Raw genomic sequence first — 24363 nt, forward strand, 5'->3', positions numbered from 1 at the left:
CATTCAGACCAGAAACACAAGTGTGCAACCTAGAGAGAGGAGGGCAGCATTCACATTGCAGCTTACGTATTCCATTTTCAGGACATTCCCCTGTTAGTCTCCACATGATTTGAGTTCTCACAAAATGTAAAAGCTACTTCCAGAACTATAGTGGAATATTGCTCAAGTTTAGCACTCATTTCGATATTATCTGCAAATGGATTTTTTTGCTGGAAGCAAATAACATGGAAATGAGTACAGTCGTACCTTGGAAGTCAAACAGAATCCGTTCTGGAAGTCCGTTCGACTTCCAAAACATTTGAAAACCAAACTGCGGCTTCTGATTGGCTGCAGGAAGCTCCTGCAGCCAATCAGAAGCCCCATCTGATGTTCGGGTTCCAAAAATAGTTTGCAAACCGGAACACTCACTTCCAAGTTTGTGGTGTTTGGAAGCCAAAACGTTCAAGAACTAAGCTGTTTGAAAACCAAGGTACGACTCACACTATATTCCACTATAACTCCAGAAGTGGCTTTTATACCAAGTGAAAGCTCAAATATAATGTGGAAATTGAGAGGCAGTGAAAAATCATGAAACTAGAATAAACAGCCATGTGAATGCAGCCTAGTGGTGTGTCCCAGAAAAGTATCTCTAAAATGAATAGTTCCACTTGTCTCAAGCAAAGTAACCAAGTGACAGGAAAGGCAACGGTTTTCCTTCCCAGCTCCAAATGTGGCAACAAGTCATATCCTGAGAATTGTGTATCAGCAAAACCTATTTAATTAATCTTTTGCAACTAGAAAGGCACCACACATCAGTGATATAATACATACCACCTGGCAAGCATAAAGTCTCAGTTTCAAACCTGGTATGATATCTCCATTTAAAAGGATGAGGTTGCAGATAATGGAGAAGACCTCTGCATAAGACCTTGGGTAGTTGCTGCTAGTCATAGTTAATACTTAGCTAGGCGGCCAAGTAGTCTGACCTGCTCTAAGCCAAATATTTCCAGCTACCTCGGAGGGAGAGAGTTCACCCCATTATGTTATCTCCCTAGATCCAGCACTTATAATACCTCAGAGGAAAGGGAAAATTATCTTTAGATTCTTGTTTCTTAGAACCCAAAATTCTACCACAATTGTGACCCGTGAAATATAAGACATGACTTTAAACCAAATTCTTCTTCCACACAGAACCCAACAGGATCCATCATACAAGAAGTCATTTTACCCTCGAAACACAAGTGCCTTCACTTCACTTCAGGGTCAAATCCACAATGAATAAACCTGCATAATGTGTTATTTCCTGTGGCAGTTGGAGCAAGAACTAAGAAAGAAAGCCTCTACCAATGTTCTGTGCTCCCTCCAACACACACAAAAATGGTTATGCAGAGATAATTGACAGTTAGGAAAAGAGGCCAGGGTTAAGGCCAGCTGCTACACATTCTTTTCAAACACCACAGGCAGTATGCAAGATTTGATGAAACATAAATAGGGAGCCCAGGGAGTTCTTAGTACATAGTAGCAAAGGGAATAATCCATTGGGAAGGTCTCTTGCACAAGTTCTACTGACATGAAAAGGAGCAAAGCCAAAGTTCCATTTTTTGGCAAGGATGTAAATAAAACTACTTGGGGAAGTTGTCAGAATTTTTCCTCCCCTCCAGTTCTGACAGTGATTCCTGATGGTATGTCACACAGAAAGCAGGGAACACAGAAGACCAAAACTCTGTTAGCTAAGGGAAGATGCCACGGATCCTCCTTCACAAATGGGGCTGTGAAAAGAAACCTTTCCCCGAGATGCAACCTGACAAGTTCACTTCCAGTATGTGGGATAGGGGAGTACATATAACCTTAAGTTTCATGCATCTGACAAAGTGGTTTGCTGGGGAAAAATAGTTAGGGGTTTTACTTTTTCAAGTTTATTTCTATTTCTGAAAGGATATCATAGTACATTTTGAATATTCTAGTAAGTTTTTGTTGTTGCTTTCATCTGTTTGGGGGAATTTCTTTTTCCAGACGTTTCATATTGGTTTTGTTAGTCATGTTTTGTTAACCTTGGGGAAGCATATAATGCCAGTTGCTTGGGAACAGAGGTGGAGAGGCTGCTGTTTTTGTGCTCAAGTCCTGCTTTTGTGGGCTTCCCATTGGCATCTGGTTGGCCACTGTAGGAAACAGGATGTGTCCTTGGTCTAATCTAGCAGGGCTTTTCTTACATACTTCTCTTAAGCCACAACTGAAGTGCCCCAAAATGAGGTGACCTAAAAATGTGTGCTGGCTAGGAAAAAAAGAGCTTCAATCAAGCCATCACCACTATCTTTACACAGTTCATAGACAAGCCTCCTGTTATGCTCCCATCTCATTTAGTCTCCATCTCATGAGTTTCCCCTTGCAATGGGAAAGACAAGCAACACAAGACCACATATTTTCCATCACCTCTCATGCAGAACTTGGAATCTCATGTCCCGAATGAGGTTCCCTGCCTTCTGCTCTCTGTCACTCAGGGCCCCCCTCCAGCATCCCTTTTTCCCCTTTAGTGTTTTTTTTTAGTTGGTTTTTTTATATGACGTCTCACTCCTCTCTTTGGGGTTCTTCCCATTTCCCAGTTAGCTCTTGTTAGATTTTATTGACAGCATCTTCAGCTAAAAGATCTCGGGTACAAGGGGAATACCTGCTGAGCCTCTGCCAGTCAGAGTAGACAGAACTGGGACCAAATGCTTCAGATTCACCTAAAGCAGCTTAATACGTTCAACACCAGATTTCAAAAGCAGACTTTGTAAATTCAAGAAGTCAACTTTGAATTCTAAAACGCTGCTGAATTTTAAAGGTTAGTTGTCAGGAAAGGAAGAGTGCTTCTATCTCCCACCCAAATAAGTACTGCAAGCTTCTAATTCTCAAAAGGCCTAACGTTGCAAGGTGATACTTTTGCGGCCTGCAAAATGCGACAACATATTGATCACAAAAGGAAGAAAACACATGCTGAGTTCCAGGGGGTGGGATGGGGGAAATAGGTCCCATCTTCCTTCCTTCTAAAAGACTTCAACTTGCTAACCAGGATTAGGGGTCCTGACATGAGCCATAAAAACAGAAAATAAGTGAAATTGTAATTGTAGAGCTGCAAGCTTTCTCAGAAGCAGCTGGGGGAGCAGAGCAGTGATGTCATAATTGGCCAGTGTGTAATCAGTCTTTCTCCAGGACAACAGTTTTAAAATACTTTATAAAAGGAAATCTATAGTAGCTAGAGTATATATATATATATTTCCTCCAATAGTGGGATGGCTGCAGTTTCCTGAGATACCAGCAGCGGAGTCACTGCTGTTTAGCAGGAGCAAGGGTGGGAGCCAATAGGTAAAGGTAAGGAACTCCTGGACGGATAAGTTCAATCAAAGACAACTATGGGGTTGTGGTGCTCATCTCGCTTTCAGGCCGAGGGAGCCGGTGTTCCAGGTCATGTGGCCAGCATGACTAAACCGCTTCTGGCGCAACAGAACACCGTGACGGAAACTAGAGCACACGGAAACGCTGTTTACCTTCCTGCCGCAGCGGTACCTATTTATCTACTTGCACGGGTGTGCTTTCGAACTGCTAGGTTGGGCAGGAGCTGGGACAGAGCAACGGGAACACACTCCGTCATGGGGATTCAATCCACCAACCTTCCGATTGGGAAGCCAAAGAGGGCTCAGTGGTTTAGACATGCCACTCCTGCCGCTGCACGTGCAGAGAGCCAACCTCCCAACACCCTTGCCCATCATACTCTCCCCTCCTGGTAAGCAGCAGCTCTGCAGTCAGGAGGTCAGATGAGTGGTATCAGCCCCACCCACCCCCAATCCACTACAGGAATTCAGTCAACAGGTGTTGACTGAATAACTCTTGAGGACACACTGAATCTTGGAATTTAAGGGGAATCTCCACTGAGCATCCCCACTGAATCTGGACAACTGTATAGTGGTACCTTGGTTCTCGAACTTAATCCGTTCCAGGAGTCTGTTTGACTCTCGAAACCGTTTGAAAACCAAAGCACGGCTTTCGACTGGCTGCAGGAGCTTCCTGCACTCAAGCAGAAGTCGCGTCAGGTGTTTGGCTTCCGAAAACAGTTCACAAACCAGAACACTTACTTCTAGGTTTGTGGTGCTCAGGAGTCGATTTGTTTGACAACTAAGCCATTCGGGAACCAAGGTACCGCTGTATTGGAATTCTCCCTTCTGCTCAGTAGCCACGGTACAAAGTGGTGAAGTTATATCTGCTTACCGTTCACCTGTGTAACCAGGGCTGCAGTGACACTGCCCTGTAGCTGAGTCACATGTCCCCCCATTGTGACACTGGCATTCTTGAGAGCAGTTCTTTCCGTAACGCCCTTCAGGACAAGGCTGACCACAGACTGTGCCCTGTTTGGAAACAGAATCTCGGTTTTATGCCTGGGAGTGCAGCTGCAAGAGGGAAAGACGAGGGGGGATCTGAAGGAAGCAAGGAGATTAACATGTTCGTATACCAGACAGCTTGTGCACATCTTAAAAATGACAGATACCGTTTTAGCTTGCAACACAACAAATGTTTGCCTCAAGTGTTAGGGTGCTAATTTGTTGGAATGTTCATTCTGTAAAATAAATCTAATCCTAGATTTAATTTCTAAGCAACAGTAAACATTTAGATATTTTAAACATAGCTCTTCTATGTCCATGCATACATTGTAATACAAGGAGATACTTTAGAGTCAAAATGCTTCAAAGGGAAAGATAACTTGTTACATCAATCTTTTTATTTTAAACTTGTTTTAAACTGTAAATTTTAAAGTCAAAGTTTTTTTTTAGTTTTTTTTAAACTCCTGCTGCACAGATTTTGCCAGGCCCCTGGCATATGTAAGATTCTTAGTCTAATCAACCTGTTCTAAAAAGTATGTTGGCTTCATGGAATGGGAGCTATGAAGCTTGAACAACAGTGGGGACAAACAACTGAGAACAACAAACCACATGCTGACTCAGAGAGGAGAAGCTTAATAATAATAATAGTAATAATAATAATATATTATTTATAACCCACCCATCTGGCTCCCAACAGATGATGATGATGATGATTAAAGTGATAAAACATCAAACATTAACAACATTAAAAACTTCCCTAAACAGGGCTGCCTTCAGATCTCTGAGAGGGCACCATCTAGCCTGGAATTCTTGCAGCATCTCTCTCCCTCTCCCTCTCTGACTGTCTTCTGACTATGCTTTTCAAACATAAAATAAAAAAACGGAAGGCAAAAAGAGACACATTCTTGGAAGATGCTTCCAAACTTTGGAATAACGTCCTCCGTGTGGAGGTCTACCAAAAATAAAGGAAAGGAAAAAAGCCAGGTGCTTTCTGTAATTGCAATGTAGTGTTTGGAGGATATTCATGGAGTATATAGGGGAATTATCTTTAGGTCCTTGTCTTCTGTACAAAATGTAAAGCTGTAAATATTTCTATAAGTGGTCCATGGCCTTAGGGATCGAGCAACAGAATATAAATGCGTGCATGAATTCCAATACAACTATAGAAGCAGGACAGAAATTTAAATAAATACAAGTCACTGACTTGGTAGAGCTTTTAGTGATTCATCTTGTGTGGGAAAGAAAGCATACGTTTTCTTTTCCTGTCTAGGCTCCTGTGAATTAGTAGATGCCGATTACCATATGTTTTTGTAAAGGTTTGGTTCTGATCCCTTATGATAGTATTGTGCGCTGACACATTTCCTCTTTTCTTGCCTGATGTTAGGCTGTGATTCCAATTACATTTTTCTCCAGAGGCCTGCAGCAGCGGAAGCTTATACTCTTTTATAAAGGTTTATTTACCATCCATCCGGGAGGACAGGCACATTCCCCAGTTACATGATGACATACTCCACCATTCTGACATGGGCATCTTTCTTCACACTGTGGCCCATGTTTGCCAGGAGGACAGAGATCCTCACAACTAAAAAAGAAAGAAAAGCATATTAAATATTACAGATACTTATAAATGTATTGGCATTTCTCGGGTGCTTTTAATATGCTACACATTTATTTCAGCTAAAGAATGCAAAACTAATCCATAAAAACAAAGGGAGCATTGCACCAAGAGTTTTGTTGCATAAGCAGTACAACTCCCCAGCTTACAATGGAGCATGCAGACATAATTCCTGGTAAATTGTCCCTATGTTAGCAATTAAAGGACTGCAGAAATAGGTCTACTTCCTTACAAATTTTTCTTCCCTGCTCCAATTTAGAATTGATTTGCACTGGTGTGTGTGTGTGTGTGTGTGTTAAAATTCTAACCAGTATTAATTGTATTAGTTGGATTGTAATGCCCCTTTACCTAATTGTGGTAATGTTTGCAGGATTTTAACTCTATTGTATGAAAAATATTAAGGCTGGTGTAGAAATTGTACAGTGCTTCTATCTGTGCTGGAGGAGAAGCTGATTTTTCAGTACCTTAAGTTAAAGGTAAAGGGATTCCTGACCATTAGGTCCAGTCGTGACCGACTCTGGGGCTACGGCACTCATCTCATGTTATTGGCTGAGGGAGCCGGCATACAGCTTCCAGGTCATGTGGCCAGCATGACAAAGCTGCTTCTGGCGAACTAGAGCAGCACACGGAAGCGCCATTTACCTTCCCGCTGTATCAGTACCTATTTATCTACTTGCACTTTGACATGCTTTTGAACTGCTAGGTTGGCAGGAGCTGGGACCGAACAACGGGAGCTCACCCTGTTGCGAGGATTCGAACCGCCAACCTTCTGATCAGCAAGCCCTAGGCTCTGTGGTTTAGACCACAGTGCCACCCGTGTCCCTTTTCAGTACCTTACATTTTGTCTTTTACATTGAGGAATTGGGGGGGGGGTTGTGCCTGGGGCAATCAGCTTTTTTATCTATCAGCCTGGGTTCCCCTGAAGGTATGTACTAAATCAACACATGTTCCAAATATCCTTATTTACCATGGACAATCCCAATTCCCTATTATTTAGTAACTGTCTAATTTTTGTCTCCTGAGGGATACTTTGCTAATACTGTAGCTAGAGTTACCATTCTTTAGATTGTTTCAGCAAAGGGCAGCTTACCCATTTTGAATATCTTCTGCTCTGGTATCCACCCTACAATTACAGTATAAGCTTCAAAACAAGTGGCCGCCTACATAAAAATTTACTACTGTTCCTCTAAGGAACTAAGAATACATTCCCCACTCACTATATGATACATTAGACCCGTGGTTCCCAACGTGGGGCACACACCCCACAGGGGGGACAATTTGATTTTTAAGGGGTACAATTCGAGAATGAGTTAGACCAAGTTAATGCCCTTTTAGGCTTCCTCCATGAACAAATGATCGAAACCCGGAAGTGAGTGTTCCGTTTATCGAACAATTTTTGGAAGCTGAATGTCTGACGGGGGTTCCATGGCTTCTGATTGGCCGCAGGCATTTGCTGCGGCAGATCAGAAGCCATACTTGGTTTTGGAAGTCAAACGGACTCCCGAAACAGATTCCATTCAACCTCCAAGGTACGACTGTACTTAATTTTTATCTTATGTTTTAGCAAGTTGGACCTGGAACTGAGAGGCAAATTCAACTCCCAACCCAACCATAAGCACAGAGCAAGTTGTTTTACCCTCATTGACACAGTATGGATCGTCTTGTCACCCACGCCAAGACTTTGGAAACGTAAAGACAATAAATGACACGTATTGTGAAATCTGCTGCTATTCTACACACATAACAAATACAACTGTTGCATACAAGGCTCCAGTGTATCCAGGAGGGCATCTGCATTCTCCAGTCACATGATCACAAGTGGCTCCATTCTGACACTGGCATTTCTGGTGGCAATCGTTTCCATATGTCCCTTGGTCACAACGTTCTTCGCAGCGCCATCCCTTGAATCCGGCAGCACAGTGGCAGGCTCCAGTGATGGGATTGCACAAGGCTCCATTTTTGCATTGGCAGCGACTACTGCAGTGCGGTCCCCAGTGGTAACTGTCACATGCTGAGTAGAAAGCAGAAAGCAAGGGTGACAATGGCTCCCTTAACCACTTATTCTCCAATACTTAAATTATTATGACTCAGCAATTTGAAATTAGCAGCACTAAAGTGATTTGCTTGTTTTTCCTTTTTTTAAAAAGTGATTTTTCATTGGACTGATCAATGTTCCCAACGTTGGAAATGTAAGCTTTTGAGTTGTGGATTACTTTTCCTCAAGTATAGGTGCTTGTATAAAAAAGGGTTGGAGGGGTTGCAATATTTATCCAGTTCTTTATTGCAAACCGGTTACTGACATACCGTAAATAGGATTCCCCCCCCCCATGGTAAATCTAAACTGAAGGGGTGGAGGAAATATGGGCTCACATTTTGATGGCAGCAATGCCATGTGGACACAACAAAAAACTTGCATGAGTGAGAATTATCAATCCCACAATAAACACCTCTTTGGAAGCACATGTAGAGAAAATCCATGCTTTCTTGCAGGAAATGTTAACCAAATGAAACTGATCATTCTAAAGCAGATGTAGAGAAATATTCCAAACAAGAAAATTGAAATAAGAACCCATGTCTGTGTACAAGTTGAAATCTAGTTTCTTTGTATTTTCTTGTTGATTTCCCCCCAAGAGATTTTATTGCTAACACTGGTAAAAATTATTCAAAGTTGGGGGCTTTCAGTCTCACTTGTTTAAATGAGAGAGATTTAAGCATGGGCCCTGGAGTCTTTGAGACTAAAATAAACCCTCAACTTTTTGATGTATTGTGAATATTTTTTGCCAGAGTGTAACCTCTAGCAAGGCCTCAAGAGAAACTTTAATACAACTTCAGTATGTTCTATATGCATCGTTCCATTTATTGTTCATTTCAAAATGTTCTGAATCCTATAAAAGGTAGCAGCTCACGTGACATAGGGAATGATGAGTTTCACCACTTCCCACCAAGTCACTGCAACTGTAACAACTTTGATAAATTTTCCTATTAGTGAAAATTTTCTCTTGATTTCTGCTTTCGTTATTTGGCTGTATTCATCAATACAGGAAAACATTTGAAATTATTTTGTGAACTTATTCAAAAATCCTTAAATATTATTATCATTTATTGAATCTATTAAATACCCTGCTCTTCCTCCAGAATCAGACCAGGGCAGCAAACAAATCCACAATCAAAAACAAAAACACACTCTTTAAAGCATTCTAAAAACAATTATAATTAAAAACATCCAAAAGCAGCTATTCCATCCGGTGATATGGCTCCATTATGCCCTAAGGTGATAGATAATATGTCAATGTGCACTGTCAATGTGTATTGTATCAAATCCATTATTTCACAGAAAGCTTACATATGAATAGTAAGTACCTCCTAAGATCTCCTATTTGCTCCCTTTCATGAAAAAAATATACAGTAAAAGGTTTTTTTTTAAAAAAAATAAAGAAATAAAAATGGAAGCACTAGAAGTAACCCATATAAAGGTCATATGGAGTTCACCAGGATTTTGCTAAGCATGCACTCAGAGCATCTGCTTTTTATTTTCATGTTGTTCTGATAACAATAGTATCGTGGCAAAATTCCAGAGCAACTACTTTATGATCATATACAGTCAGGCTGCTTAGTGACTGACAGCTATTGTTCTCATTGCCTTCTCCTGAGGCAGAGCAATCAGGCAGAGAACAGACCTACTTTCTTAAAGGAGACAAAAAGAACTCAAGACATCTCCTCAGGGTGAAAACTACTCTAGCATAAGGTTTAACCATTCAGACCACGCAAATAAAAAAGGACAGGCGCTTTTAAGGATCATTTCCCGTATGTGATTGGTAACCTAGATATATCATAAGATCACAGATTACCTTGACGTGACCGTTTCTTATTGAACAAGATTCTCCTCTAATGGCATTTATCATTTGTAATGTGCACAGGAAATAATTGGGTCTATATCCACTATGGCAGATAGTTCCTTACGTTAGATAAGGTCTTATAGCATTCATAAAGACTTTGAAATGCTTCCTGCCTAGGGTGGCTGAGTTTCAAATTCATTTCTGTATTCTATACTGTATGCAAACGCACTACAATTCGATATTACATTGCTCTCAAAAACTGAAAAGTTTTATGGCTACTCTTGGAAATTAAAGATTAGTATCTTTAAATATGATGAATAAATAAAGCCCTTTGAATGGGTCTGGGTAGACAAGAAAATGATATGTTTACACTTTGGCAGTCCTTACATCTCAGAAAGCAAAATGCTCTGAGACATATGTATGCTTGCATTGCGTTTGTTAGACAGACTTACGTTCCCCAAAGACCTTAGAAAGACCACCAGACAAATTTTGCTTTACACCTCCTAGCGTATTCAGATTACAGTCCCCCTTCAAGTGGAGCAAGACATTTTCAGCCAGTCTCCCAAGAGAGATTTAAAAATGAACTCAAATGTCTTGGAATGTCTGAACAAACCACCATAGAGAATTGAAGAATTTAAAAGTGTCCATCAGACATGGAATAAAATGGACCATTTCCATCCCTGGGGTAGATTTGTACTAGGTATGAACTTGGCCCAACATCTTTATATTCAGCATACTTCAGCAGGGGAAAACCATTCTTTTGGCTCATAAAACCCATCTCATAGTATTTTACTGACTGCTGGAAGCAAGATATTTGATGCAACCCACCAATGGCCATGCAGATGTTTAGAGAGACAGCTTAATCATTCTGAAAGTTACCACAGCAAGTTTATACCACTCCACATTTGCTATGGTATTAACACAGACCAGACAGAACACAGGCTGGTTTACAGAAACTGTAGGTCTTGAGCCCACGACATTTTTCAAAATGCCAAATGTTCCTGTCTCTCTACCACTGTTGTTGAAGTGAGTTGTATACTGTGCCTGGCTGTATGTCTAAATTTAAACTATTTCAGCTGTAAGATCAATAATACTTATACTTAACATTTATATCACACTTTGAATGTTCAATGAACTTCACAGACCTAATCTTGTAATTTTTACAGCACAACAAACCTATAATGATATTATTACAGTGGTACCTTGGTTCTCAAACGCCTTGGTACTCAAACGCCTTAGTTCCCAAATGCCGAAAACCCAGAAGTGTTCTGGTTTTCAAACGTTTTTCAGAAGCTGAACGTTCAATGCGACTGTCGGCTATTGTTTTTGGGGCACCTGCACCAATCAGCTGTGCCTTGGTTTTTGAACATTTCGGAAGTCAAACGGACTTCCGGAACAAATTAAATTTGGCGCTTTTGTTTTTGCTATTTGTTTTGCTATTTGTTTTTGAGGCTTTTCAGTTAATTTGTTTTTGTAACTATGTGGAACCCAGTTCAGCTACTGATTGATTGATTGATTGTGTGACTGCCGAAATGGATAAAAGCCCCCCATCCAAACAATGACTATCATCAGTGCAGGTAAGAAAAAAAATTAATTTTAATTTTGATCATCTACAATACTGTCCTGTTTATTTTATAGTACAGTACATTGATTATTGCTTTCATTTTATGGATCAATGGTCTCGTTAGATAGTAAAATTCATGTTAAATTGCTGCTTTAGGGGTTGTTTTTAAAAGTCTGGAACGGATTAATCCATTTTGCATTACTTTCTATGGGAAAGCGCGCTTTACTGGCCGAGGGAGCCAGCGTACAGCTTCCAGGTCATTTGGCCAGCATGACTAAGCCGCTTCTGGCAAACCAGAGCAGCGCACGGAAACGCCGTTTACCTTTCCGCTGTAGCGGTACCTATTTATCTACTTGCACTTTGACGTGCTTTCGAACTGCTAGGTGGGCAGGAGCAGGGACGGAACAATAGGAGCTCACCCCGTAGTGGGGATTCGAACCACCGAACTTCTGATTGGCAAGCCCTAGGTAGGCTCTGTGGTTTAACCCACAGCGCCACCCGCATCCTTGAACAGATCTCATAGCACTTTCCTATAACAGAGGATATTGTTAGAATCCTGAGAATCACAGGGCTGAGATTTTTCATTGGCAAGGCCTTGAAGGAGCTCTTTGATCTAGCCAGGATTTCATGAAAACAGTTGAGTGCCTTCACATGCAGAGTAGGCACGATGCTGCTGCAGTTTGTGTACCATTATCATGTAAACTGTAGTGGCAACCGGCATCTCCATGTGGACCCAACCCTACTGCCTGCCCCCAGTGCTCCCATGGACAACTGTATGGGACCAAGAAATGTGAGGAAACAGACTAAAATTGGCAGTTGGGACTAGTTTCTAGATATCCTGATTATGCCAATGTTTCCTAAAGAAACCATAAACCGCCTTAACTGCCATGATACCTCATTGTATTCACTGAAAAATTTCAAAAAGCTGACATGTTTTTCAGATGCGAGCAGAATACAGTCGTACCTTGGTTTTCAAATGCCTTGGGCGTCGAACATTTTGGCTTCCTGACGATCGAAAACTGGAAGTGATTGCTCCGGTTTTCGAACATTATTTGGAATCTGAACATCCAATGTGACTTCCACGGCTTCCTGCAGCCAGTTGGAAACCACGCTTTGGTTTCTGAACGTTTTGGAAGTCAAACAGACTTCTGGAACCAATTCTATTCAACATGTAATGCTGAAGTATGCAAAATATGCAATCTGTTCATAGTGTTCATGAAAATCATTTGTTAACAATGCTACAGTGGTACTTCTAGTTAAAAACTTACAGTGGTACCTCGGCTTATGAATGACTCGACAACCGAATTTTTCGACTTACGATGGGGGTAATGGCCGCACGCTTACAAATGTCTCGACATCCGGGGGGAAACTGTGGCGGTTTTAGATAGGGATTTTTCGACTTACGAATTTTTCCATTTTCAATGCATTCCTATGGGAAATCACGTTTCCAATGGCGTTTTTCGACTTACGAATTTTTCGACTTACGAAGGTGCCTTCGGAACGGATTAAATTCGTAAGTCGAGGCACCACTGTAATTCGTTCCGGAAGTCCGTTCTTAACCTGAAGCTGTTCTTAACCTGAAGCACCACTTTAGCTAATGGGGCCACCTGCTGCCGCCGCGCTGCCAAAGCACGATTTCTGTTCTCATCCGGTTCTACTAAAACATACAGATCAGCTGTGGCATTCCAGCTCACACCATAGCATCTCTGTCCAGCTCAAAAAGGGGTCCAGGTGGGAGTTCACTTGCAGGAACGGTGATGGCCAAAAAGCCACTTCTAGCACTCTCCCGAAGGGTGCACTAGTTCTGGGGATGAATGGGAGTAGGATTTATAAGGCATCCCTGCCCGTCTCCTTCTCTTCCTCCTCCTTTCGATACAGTAGAGAGGCCAATGGTGAAGGTGAACAGGGTGGGCCTTGAGGGGGCCTAAACAGATTGGAGCTGGGTGCCATATTCAGGGAGCAGAACCAGGAAGACCTCCCCCAAACCTGAAGGAGTGTGACATACATGGGTAAGGAGCTGACACTAAGGCACACCTGCAGGTTAGGCCCATCAAATCATTACAGGTTTAGGAGCCAGGTTTAGGTTTAGGAGAATTGAGTATTTCCCACATATGGTTTCATTTCCCCTATGCAGTTCCTAAGTTCTTAATAAAGTGGCCCTAGTTAAAGCCACGATCAACTAAATGTGGTATAGTCCAGTCCTTCTTTTTCCTAGTAAAAAGGAGAAGGAATGTACAAAGTCTCAAAACAAATGACAGGGGCTGGATGTCAAAAAAGCGTTTCAGTTTAAAGCGTTGTAAATTCAAGCAGGGAAAACAGGTAGAGAAAAACTGGACTCCACATTGCCATCTGGTGGCACAATGTTATATCGCACATGCAACATATATAAATCACTTTCTTTACCAGCCTAGCTGTGAGAGTTCTCCTGAAAATACGTCTACCTGAACACCTTTGTATACCAAGTTTTATTTTCTGCCCTTCGTTTCCTAGAACAACCCATTATTTTGGCACATTGTAACAACTTATATGTTCTCCTCCTATTTAAGTACAATAAAGTGGTTCCTGCGTAATGCTCAAGGAAAACAGGATTTTAAGGTATTACAGAAATGTTGCATTCTGCACTTCAAGTACAGCCCCTTAGAGACACTGTTCTTAAATAATATACAGTATATTAGGAGCAAATAAAAACATTTGATTACATTTTTGTTCACTTTTTTTCCTTAAACATTCAGATCATTGGGGAGCAATATTGCTTTAGTCCTCTGTAGTACATATTCAGCAGATAATGCAAAATATAGAACATTTCACTTACAACAACATCTCAAGTGAAAAAGGTGCCTTTGGGACTAAGAATATTGCATTATATAAACACAATTAGAATGCACAGTACTCTAAGCCAATGCCAGTTTACCATCAACAGCAACAGAAGCAAATTATAAATGCTCTCTGAAGCTCAATGACAAATGAAAACTTTATACACAGAAACAATCCCAAGTTACCAAAACTTTCCTCCAGAGGAAAAAAACTTAGCTGTAATGTAATAGACATCATACTTCGGACTTTTGCTCATCTGAAGATGTATTTCAGTGCATTTCACATTCTAAACCAAATCTAATGCACACTACTTGAGATCCAGTCTTACACTTTCCTAAACTTGCAGTGCCTGGCAAACTGAGAAGCAAGGAACTCTGATATTCTATAACCGGAAAGTGATACGTTGCTTGCAATGTTTTGTTTTGTTTTTAGTCAGAGGCCTTTGCCTATTAATAATAATAATAAAAAAATTCATAAAATTATTGTTGTTCCAGAAATAGTTGCATTATTTTGTAAAGTTCACTTTTTCACATCTATTTTTCCTACAGCCTTCCCCTTCTATTCACTTTCATATGTTACACTGTTGGCTTTCGACCTTCTGGCGTATCTGTCATTTCCCTATGAATGTTGTATATAAAGAAATAATTTGTATTCAGGAATCTAAGCTCCCCCTCCTCCATTTCTTTCTTTTCTTTTGTAAAAGCTTCTTGCCCAATGAAGTAGAAGAAAAGAGAAAATGTAATGCTCAGAGGTATAAAAACACTTCAATTGTATTTCTTTCAGACACTATATATTTCACAAGACACTTTAAGGCATTTTGGAATATAATACATGGAACCGAAGAATTGTTTAAAGCAAGTTCAGATAGTTCTTTTTGTTGTTCATATACTGAAAAACAGGATACACTGGAGAATAATTATGATGACAAGAAACTTAAAACCACAAATATGAATGTGGTTCATCACCAAGATACAATCTGTGGTGGGTTTTCCCCTGCTTAAGTTTCTTATTGTCTCACAGTTCTTTATTTAAATGGAAGTTAAGGATTGTTGATGCTATACACAAACACACACGCACAATATCAAGGAAACAGTGAAACCCATGAAGGCTACCTGAATTACTTTTCATTCTGCTCACAAGGTTGGTATAGATGACAGTGGATGGCATGAACCCACTATTAAATCTGAATTTGATACAAAAGGATGGTGTATGTTTTTTTATAACATACTATGCTTTGTAATATATTATGTTATAAAATATGTGCGGGTGTTTGTCTCTTTTTAAACAAATGGGGTTTTTTTTTTAATCCTTGTACCATTATTTTCTACCCTCTGGCAGATTTTCCTGCAGGTCTTGAGCTTGCCGAGCAATATTTAAATGGGGGGAGATTAAATTCCTTACCCCAATTATTCCACCTACCCTCTGAATGCAGAATTCCCTCCTTCAAGTCAGCTGAAGACTTCCTATCTTGAGGTGGTATTCAACTAAGTTTACAGAGAGTAGACCCACTGAAATTAATAAGCATGACTAAGAAAGGTCCATTCATTTCAATAAGTCTACTCGGGGTAAATGCTAGCCTTGGGTAAAACCACCCTTGAAGTCTGAATACTGGGTAAGCTTGCAAAAATGTGAATCTAAAAATTGTGATTCCTGAGGCTCTTTCTCAATAACTCAGATTGGGTCCAGGTATGGTGCTCAGTGATTACTTTTCATTCATTCATTTGACAAAGTAATAATTATAAATAAATAAGAATAAAAATGTGCACCTCACCACCGAGACCATTCCATTATAACTATCCAACCTCCCAGAATTTCAACAGCTCTTGCAATGGTTTGACCCCTTTCCGTTTTAACAGTACAAATTCAACATACACCCTCCGTATTTCCTCGAAATAATTTCTCCTGAATATTCCCCATCTTACCTTAATGACACATGTTAATTTATCATTAATATCTATATCCCACACCTCTTTATACAATTCTTCCATTTTATATTGTGCTTGCCCCTTCCACTTCCTAGCTATCATAATTCGTGCAGCTGTCAATAAATTTGTGAGCACGTCCTTCATGGCCTGTGAACCTTCTTTTTAAGGATCTGCTCCACTTCTTACTCAACAGACATTTCCAATAATGGCTCTGGTTCTGTTCTGGTTCAGTTAAAAACAAGATCCAGCTTTCAGTTCAAGTTCAGATTCGGTTTGATCCCCTGGTTATTCTTATTCTCCTATTGAGTTAGCTGAGTGCATTCCTTGGCTTTGGGTTGTCAATTCACTTTAGACTTTCAAGGGCTGATTAAAAACTAAATGTTTCTCTGAGAATCTGGCAGTGTTTGCATCTCATGTGCATATCCCACAGAGATTGTGCCAAGGGATCCTGTTTCTCCTCTCTTCTGCATCTGCCAGGTCCTGTGAGAAACATAACTGTGAGTAGGGAACTTGCAAACTTTACAGACATTCTTGATGGGAAATGGCACTGCAGGGAAGCAAGATGATTGTGTCTGAAAAGTTCCATAATAAACGTGCACAGTTTAGAAGTAAAAAGATGTAGGGGTTTGTTTTTTGCTTTTGATCTGTCATGTCTGTTTTGTCAACATGAAATATCAAGTTGAAATTTTTTATTTCTTTTTCTTTTCTTTTCTTGGCCAAACACTCTCACTAAATCAGGGGAGCAAAGTACAGTGGTATACCTTGGTTCTCAAACGCCTTGGTACACAAACAACTTGGAACTCAAACACTGCAAACCTGGAAGTAAGTGTTCCGGTTTGCGAAGTTTTTTTGGAAGCCGAACGTGCTCTGTTTTGAGTGTTATGCTTCCAATTTGAGTGTCACACTTCCATTTTGAGTGTTACAATGAGGTCTGCCTGTTTTTGCTTTTTATTTTGTGTTTTTGTTTTTTTCGGCTTTTTTGTTTTGTTTTGGTGACTGTGTGGAACCCAGTTCAGCTACTGATTGATTGTGTGACTGCAGTACATTGTTTATTGCTTTCATTTTATGGATCAATGGTTTCGTTAGATAATAAAATTCAGATTAAGTTTGAGAACCAAGGTACTACTGTATCTTTTATAGCAGCTGTGCTCTTAAAAATCCTCTTCTCAATCAAACTCTATTAAGCAGGACCAGACACCAGTCTATGTCCCCAGAACAAAGAAGGACTCATGTCCAGCTGTGCTGCTGGATCTGCCAGGGCACCTGACCACCACACTGCTGTTGCCCCCATCACTGCCAGCCAGAAGCATCCCTGACTGGCTGTGGTGTTGGTGCTTGGGAATGAGAAGTGAGCTGGTGCTCAGTTCTGATGCACAGTGATCAGCCACCAAGTTAGAGTTTCCAAAATGCAATGCTCGACATCAAGCATTTCATTTTGAGCAACATAAAGGTGTTGCGTGGTGACAATGAATCACAGGTGAATGCCAGGCTGTGCTGCTGCCACCCAGGTTGGTGCTGCATAAGCAGTATAACCAAGGGTTGTAAACGGCCTCGGCCCAGTATACCTGAAGGGGCGTCTCCACCCCCACCGTTCAGCCCGGACACTGAAGCCCAGCTCTGAAGGCCTTCTGGAGGTTTCCTCACTGCAAGAAGTGAGGTTACAGGGAACCAGGGAGAGGGCCTTCTCGGTAGTGGCGCCCATCCTGTAGAATGCCCTCCCATTAGACGTTAAGGAAATAAACAACTATCTTACTTTTAGAAACCCAGCCAGATGGGCGGGGTTTAAATAAATGATGTGGATGATGATGATGTTTTAGAATGCTAAAGTTTGAGCTGCGGAGTAGCCATTGCTTTTTCACCATATACAGTAATAATAATAATCCCCTCACATGATCTGAATGCTTTGAGAAACAAAGTGTTTCCTAAGTCAGTTTTATTAAGACTGCGATCCACAGAACTGCTTCCGCTGCAGTTCTAACCATCTCCCTTCCCTCCGTATTATTTGGAAACAAACACATCAATCAATACTATTACAGCTTCATGAACAATTTCCCCCGATGTGACTCTGACACTGTGGTGTGCTGATTCTGTAGCTGCAAGGGACAGCTTCAACTTGTTTGTGTCCAGTTCCAATTACATCGATCTGTCTACAGTATTCACTCAATAATCCTTTAATTTAATTCAAATGAATGTCAAGTCTTTTGCTGAAAAGAGAATATTTTGTATGTGTATATCCCATTACATAATGTAACGTGTCTTTTCCACCTCTTCATCCATTTTCATCAAAATACACTTCAGGCAATACAAACACTCACTATTATGGTAACAAGTTTGTCAAAGAAAGATCAGATAGAAACAAAAAAAAGAGCCTAAAGTATCACTTTTCATCTATGATAATTTTTGGAGGATGCTATGGCATGTCATATTCAGACATCTCTGCTAAAATCTTTGACTCAGAGTGGATATCTTATACTTTGTGGATATGAAACTACTACAATTACCATTTTAAAACAAAGGGAAAGGAGAAAATTGTGTGCTTGGAGTTGCTTAGGGGAAATAGTGAAGGGTGTAAGAGGGGCAATGTTTGGAAGCAGCAGGAAGGTCATTGTATAGCGAGATGTTTGCTGACCTAAGATAAAACACATAATGTGTAAAGCAGGGATGCAGGCATAACACATAAGAGATTAGAAATCATTTTAATGAGAGACTAGCAAAATGCATCAGGTGGCTCTGCTAGGACTAATGAAATATAAAGGTCTGGTGTTGCAGTGAAATGAGGTGAACATCCCCTGCAGATGCATCTTGCAAAAATAGTGCACTAGAGTGTGTTTATACTGGGCTGTCCACACATCAATCAACATCAATAGTTGTTTGGTGATTACTTTGCTTACTGTATTGTTGTTGGAGGGGATATTTTGCACTACAAAATTTTGCAGTATGTGATATGACATGTTACATAATTTCAGCAGGAAGCTACAGGACATGCACTGACTGGGAATGAAGCAGTATGTTCACCCTGAAACTTTTGCACATCCAAACAGTATTGAAAGCAGAATCATATATTACCACCCTGATACTATCATGAGCACAAATCATAATTGCACAATAAAAATGACGTCCAGAGGGACCTGTTATCTATCAGAGTCACAACAAGCTTTTTTTTTTTACCTTACCCCACTTCAACACAATGAAGTGTTTTCCATAGCGGCGCAGTTGGTGGAAGGCAGTAGGGAGCTTTGTTTTACGTTACATAGCTGCAACCTAAGTAAGAGCTCAGCTTTAATTACGCTTCATGCTATCAGTTAGGGCTCATCCAGACTCCCTTTGGTGCTGCGTTCCTAAGCAAAGGTCCAAGCTTTAAAGCACTGTGTCTGAGCACTTTATTTTGGCCCCACAAAACCCTGCCAGTTAATCAGAGCAAGCGGCAACCTGTGGAAAACTCGAATCGCCATTCGTTCCGATTCAGCATTATAAAGCGGGTTTTCGCAAAGAAAGTGCCAGAGCAAAAAAGAAGGAGAAAGCTGTATCATTTCCTTAGCTGCCAAGGGTACGCAAAATCAGAAGGTCTACAATAAGAGTTTCACACATGTTGCATGTACTGTATTGCATTCTCAGCTGCATAGTAAATAAATATTTCAGGAACAGAGCAATCCTAACTACAATCTTCTGTGGCGAAGCAGCAGAGGATTCTCTCTGCATCTACCAAAAGTGCAGGTGGGTGAAACTTGTTGCTGGAAGTATCCCTGCCAGCATCAATCCTGAAACATGGAGATTAGCCTAACCCTAATCTGGTACTTCCGTTTGGAGAAGCCTAGAGCTGGTGCAGCAAACATTAGCAATTTTTACTGCCACCATCTTCCATCCTGGCTAGCATAATTAGAGAGCTATGGCTCTGGTGAGACTCCACCACTCTGTCCAGTTTTGCTGCACCAGAACTGCAGCCTAAGGAAGCAGTGCGCTATTTTTTACTAAACCAAAACGGGGATTAAGGATCATACTACAGATTATGTGAGAGATCTGTAATTGGAATTCCTGATCTATGTACGTTTTCAAAAACCAAAATACAGCTGCAGGGCTGGGATTGCCAATTTGTTGGGTGTGGGAGGGTGCTTGTTGGGACATATTATCATGAACTGAACAGAGTATATGAATAGTTTGGCCCTTACTCCTGGTACTTTTAAAGAGAATTCTGCTGAACTCAAAACTGATGTGACTTCACTTGATCCAGTAATTGAGAAAATGATGATCTACAAGACCAATAAGCAACAAAATACAAACTAGATGTAAAGAAGTGTGTGTGTGTGTGTGTGTGTGTGTGCGCGCGCGCACTTAAAATCAAAGTTTGCTTTCCGACATTTAAAAAAGTTGTGTATGATGGTGATGATTAGTTGGATTATAGCTACATATCATGGAAACAGATATTAGGAATACCTGTGATAGTTATAGGGTTCTAACAGATTAGACATGTTTAAAATCACATTGTTAATATGTCTGAAAAAGAAAAGTTGTGGTTATTCTTGTATAAGTAGCAGGTCTTTTATTTACCGCTCCCCCCCCCCCAAAAAAATGTTTTACTTAAAAGTGTATATGTGAAAGCAACTGCTCCAAAAATTTCTGAATGGCTTAAAGCACAATATACAATTGAATTTATGAACAAAGCAACACATGTTTATATACTGTGATGATAAGAAAATAAGTTTGAAGAAGTTCCATGTACTGGAACAAGTATTAGGATAATGTTCAGTCTTGCTTGAAAGAACGTATTATATTGCCTAGTTATTTTTTAAAAATAAAAAATAAAAGTTTTAATATGCTATGTATGCTATGAAACAATTACAGATGGACAGAGTGGATGTCCAGGCACTTTCTCCCAGGATCACTAATCTGTTTATTTGGTGAGAATCCTACTACCACTTCACAATGAAAAGCTCTATTTGTCAACACAGATGAGGAAATCACACATGCCTTACAGCTCAGATAATAACAAACAGCATAGCTCAAATTATGCAAGCTAAAAGCGTTGTTTCATTTGACTATGGCCAATTTGATTTGCAGCAGGGCAGTCCAATAAAAGCAGCATCTCATTCTTCTTTTGTCTGCTAGGGGAACATGGAGGCATGCCAGAAAGCCCAGACTGCTTCTCCCCAAACCCTGCCTCAACTGCGTGTGAACAAAATTGCCTTTTTCTTTCCTAATCTGTCCTTGAAATATCATTTTTCTGAAGGGTGTTTTTTTTAAAGCACCAAGTTAGATGCAATTCGTATGCAAAAACTTTTTACAGAGGATCACTAACATCCCAGGGGATCTCTCAATTCAAGGTACAGGCTCGGCAACAAGGGCTCTTTCACAAGACTTCTGTTGCACAGAGACAAGAACACAGTATCTGCACTGTTGAACCCGATGACATTAGCAGCAAGTGGCAAAAGAACAGAGGGAAAGCAGGGACAGAAGAAAGAGCTTTAGCACCAGCACTAATGAAAGGAAGAAAATAGTTATGGAGAACATAGCAACAAGACTTCGTTCCTCAAAATGCAATCAGTGGATAATTGAATTTGGTTAAATTGCTGTGCTTTCTTCTGTATTAGAAAAGCAAAGGAAAAAGAACGAAAGGCCCATTTTGCAGGTATACATAGGCATATTCTGCTGAGTTTCACCTGCAGTTTTAATAATATTTGAAGGAACAGTAAAAATGTCCCCAAGACAACAGCATGAAAGAAATGCACTTGAGAACCCACACTTAGTTTTCTTCTAGACCTCCAGGGAGCCAGAACAGACAAACAACTGCTACCCTGTTAATAGAATAATAGAATCTAATAATAGTAATAGTAATAGTAATAGTAATAATAATAATAATAATAATAATAATAATAGAATAGAATCTCCCCACATTCTAAATACCTTCCTGAGAGCATATTTTAGGACTGACCCACTAGTCAATTGTGCCCTGTTTGGGGATAATTTCTATATACTGACTGTTGCTAGAGTGGCTGAGTTGTATCCAACACCAGTCGTACTCAGAGGAGACCCATTAAAATTAATCTGCATGGCAAATGTAGGTTCATTAATTTCAAAGGTCCCACTTCACATAAAACTTAGTTAAATACAATTTAGTGCTGTAATTAGCCTGCTATTGTCCTGCTCGGAGCAAGCACTTTCAGTTGAAGTGATAAGGCAACAAGCTCATCACACTCATGGGTTAAGTGATAAGATAATAAGCATGATGACCATTTAATGCCAGTTTTTGGACTTTGGGCTGCCAAGTATGAATCACAAGGATTTATGTAAATAACAACATGTGACTTCACCTAGCAATACTCAAGTTAAAGTGAAATAGCTCTGTTTACTCATTTCTTCCCCCCCCTTGTTATCACCATAACAAAACTAAATCTGTGTCCTTGCTATCTTTATTTTTGTTACTTAGTAGTTTCAGTATACAAGGGTGTAGCATTTTACACAGTGAGTTTAACAAACAAAAGTGCAAAAAATGTAATCAATAAATTAGATCTGAAACATGAAAAGTTGGTTGCCATTTCACCCAAGGAGGATCTTCCTCCTTTATCTTCCTCCAATATTTTTTGCCAGTTCATATTTCTATCACATGTTGGGACGGACGGATGGACACACCCTTCTTTTTATATTTTCAACATATGTCTAGATAGTTCTTATTTATTCTATGTATTTTTCAGGGGTGATACGCCATCTGGACAAGACTTTAAAGCAGTTCTCCTTTATGCCCATATTCAGGGAGAACTTTCATGCATTTAACAAAAGCTTTCCCCGCACATCAACTTAATATTTTCTCCAATATTTTGGGCCCATTTTACTGTGTAGTCTTTGTGTCATTTTTAATAATTGATGGATTTTCCCCAAAATATGTTTGTTTTTATTCTTAACGTCCCAAACTCTATTTGTCCATCAGTTGTAATAAAATACTACACACAATGATTTTGAAAATATTTGAATTGTGGATAATTTCCCCCCTGCATCGTTCTCTCTTTTGGCTTCTAAATATGAAACCATATTTTCCTGAATTATTAATTGTTTGAAAAGGTATGGTTGTTCAAGCTATTTTGTTGCAATAGCAGCTTTTCATATCATCTGTTCAAGTGCTAAAAGCCACATCCTGTGTGCCAGGAAACAAATTAATGTAGAGTTTTATCTGCTGACATTTGGCACTTCCTAATTTAATAAAGAGAAGACAGAGAAACAATCATACACACAGAGATCCTATACCTTCATGTAAATCAGAGCTAACTTTTCAGACAGGCACTGGGGATCCCTGGCACAAGATTTTAAAAATCTCCATGCAAAGACGGTTAGCAGAACAGACAGAGCCCCAGACAGACAGCAGCAGATGTAGACTTACCACTGGAACAGTTGGGTCCACCCCAGCCAGGCTCACATTGACAGGTGTTCGGAGCAATACAGCGACCATGGATACATTTATCAGCACAGTGAGCTGTCAGAGAAAGAGGGAAATTATCAAAGAAAGAAAGAATAAAAATATTGATATTTTTTTTAACCCTCTACTTTCCATAATCCAGCTGTTTTATACTGTCTCCAGTTTCTCCTAAAAAAACAAAGACTTATTTAGCATACTTAAAGTTTTTAATAACTTCCCCACATTTACTGAGTGTTTAATACCCTTAGACTGTCCTCTCTAGTTTCAATATTTTGGAAGGGCTTTCACCATGGCTACTTCAACTTCATATATCTATCCAGTTAGGAAAAAAGTAGCTCTTCTCCTTTAGTGACTCTAAATCACCAATTGTGTTCATGAAAGGTGCTTTATAGAGCAATCATAAGCAGGTCAGCGGAGACAAGAACTGGGGAGTCTCCCCCACATCTGACTTCTGCCAGTGGGCATGAAAAATAAGGACAGTTTTTTTGTCCATCTTTGCTGTGCCAGCTCCATTGGGTGATCCACATGGCTTCTAATTCCACAGATCCATGCCCTCTGGCCCCTTGCTCCCACAATGTCCCATTTCTGAGCTTTTATCCGTTCAGGCCTCTGCCACAGGGAAGCCCCCCTGCCATCTCTAGAGGCATTCATCTTCTCCGTGGAGAGGTGATTAAGCTGCATCATAATTACCCACCCCTTCTGTTCCTGCTTTCTTGTTTTATCTCTCTCTCTCTCTTTGTTACATACGCAACTGATACACACCATTTATTTGCCAACCATTTATTGGTCTTTTCTTAATTTTGATATACCAGTAAGTCTCATATTTTTGCAGTCATGATCATCAGTGAGTATGATAGCCTGTGGCTACTGCATTCA

General features: G+C 40.2%; 1 protein-coding gene across 1 annotated transcript in view; it reads right to left on the reverse strand.

The window, feature by feature from the left end:
• MEGF10 (multiple EGF like domains 10) overlaps positions 1-24363 on the reverse strand; it is a 112999-nt gene that overhangs the window by 49987 nt on the left and 38649 nt on the right. Inside the window, exons 5-8 of the mRNA XM_035099947.2 lie at positions 23452-23544; positions 7711-7957; positions 5793-5913; positions 4222-4358 (exon numbers count right to left, since the gene is read on the reverse strand). Coding sequence (XP_034955838.2) covers positions 4222-4358; positions 5793-5913; positions 7711-7957; positions 23452-23544 — 598 coding nt within the window. The remainder of the gene's footprint in view (positions 1-4221; positions 4359-5792; positions 5914-7710; positions 7958-23451; positions 23545-24363) is intronic.

This window comes from Zootoca vivipara, chromosome 11 (genome assembly GCF_963506605.1).
Source record: "Zootoca vivipara chromosome 11, rZooViv1.1, whole genome shotgun sequence".
Taxonomy (NCBI): domain Eukaryota; kingdom Metazoa; phylum Chordata; class Lepidosauria; order Squamata; family Lacertidae; genus Zootoca; species Zootoca vivipara.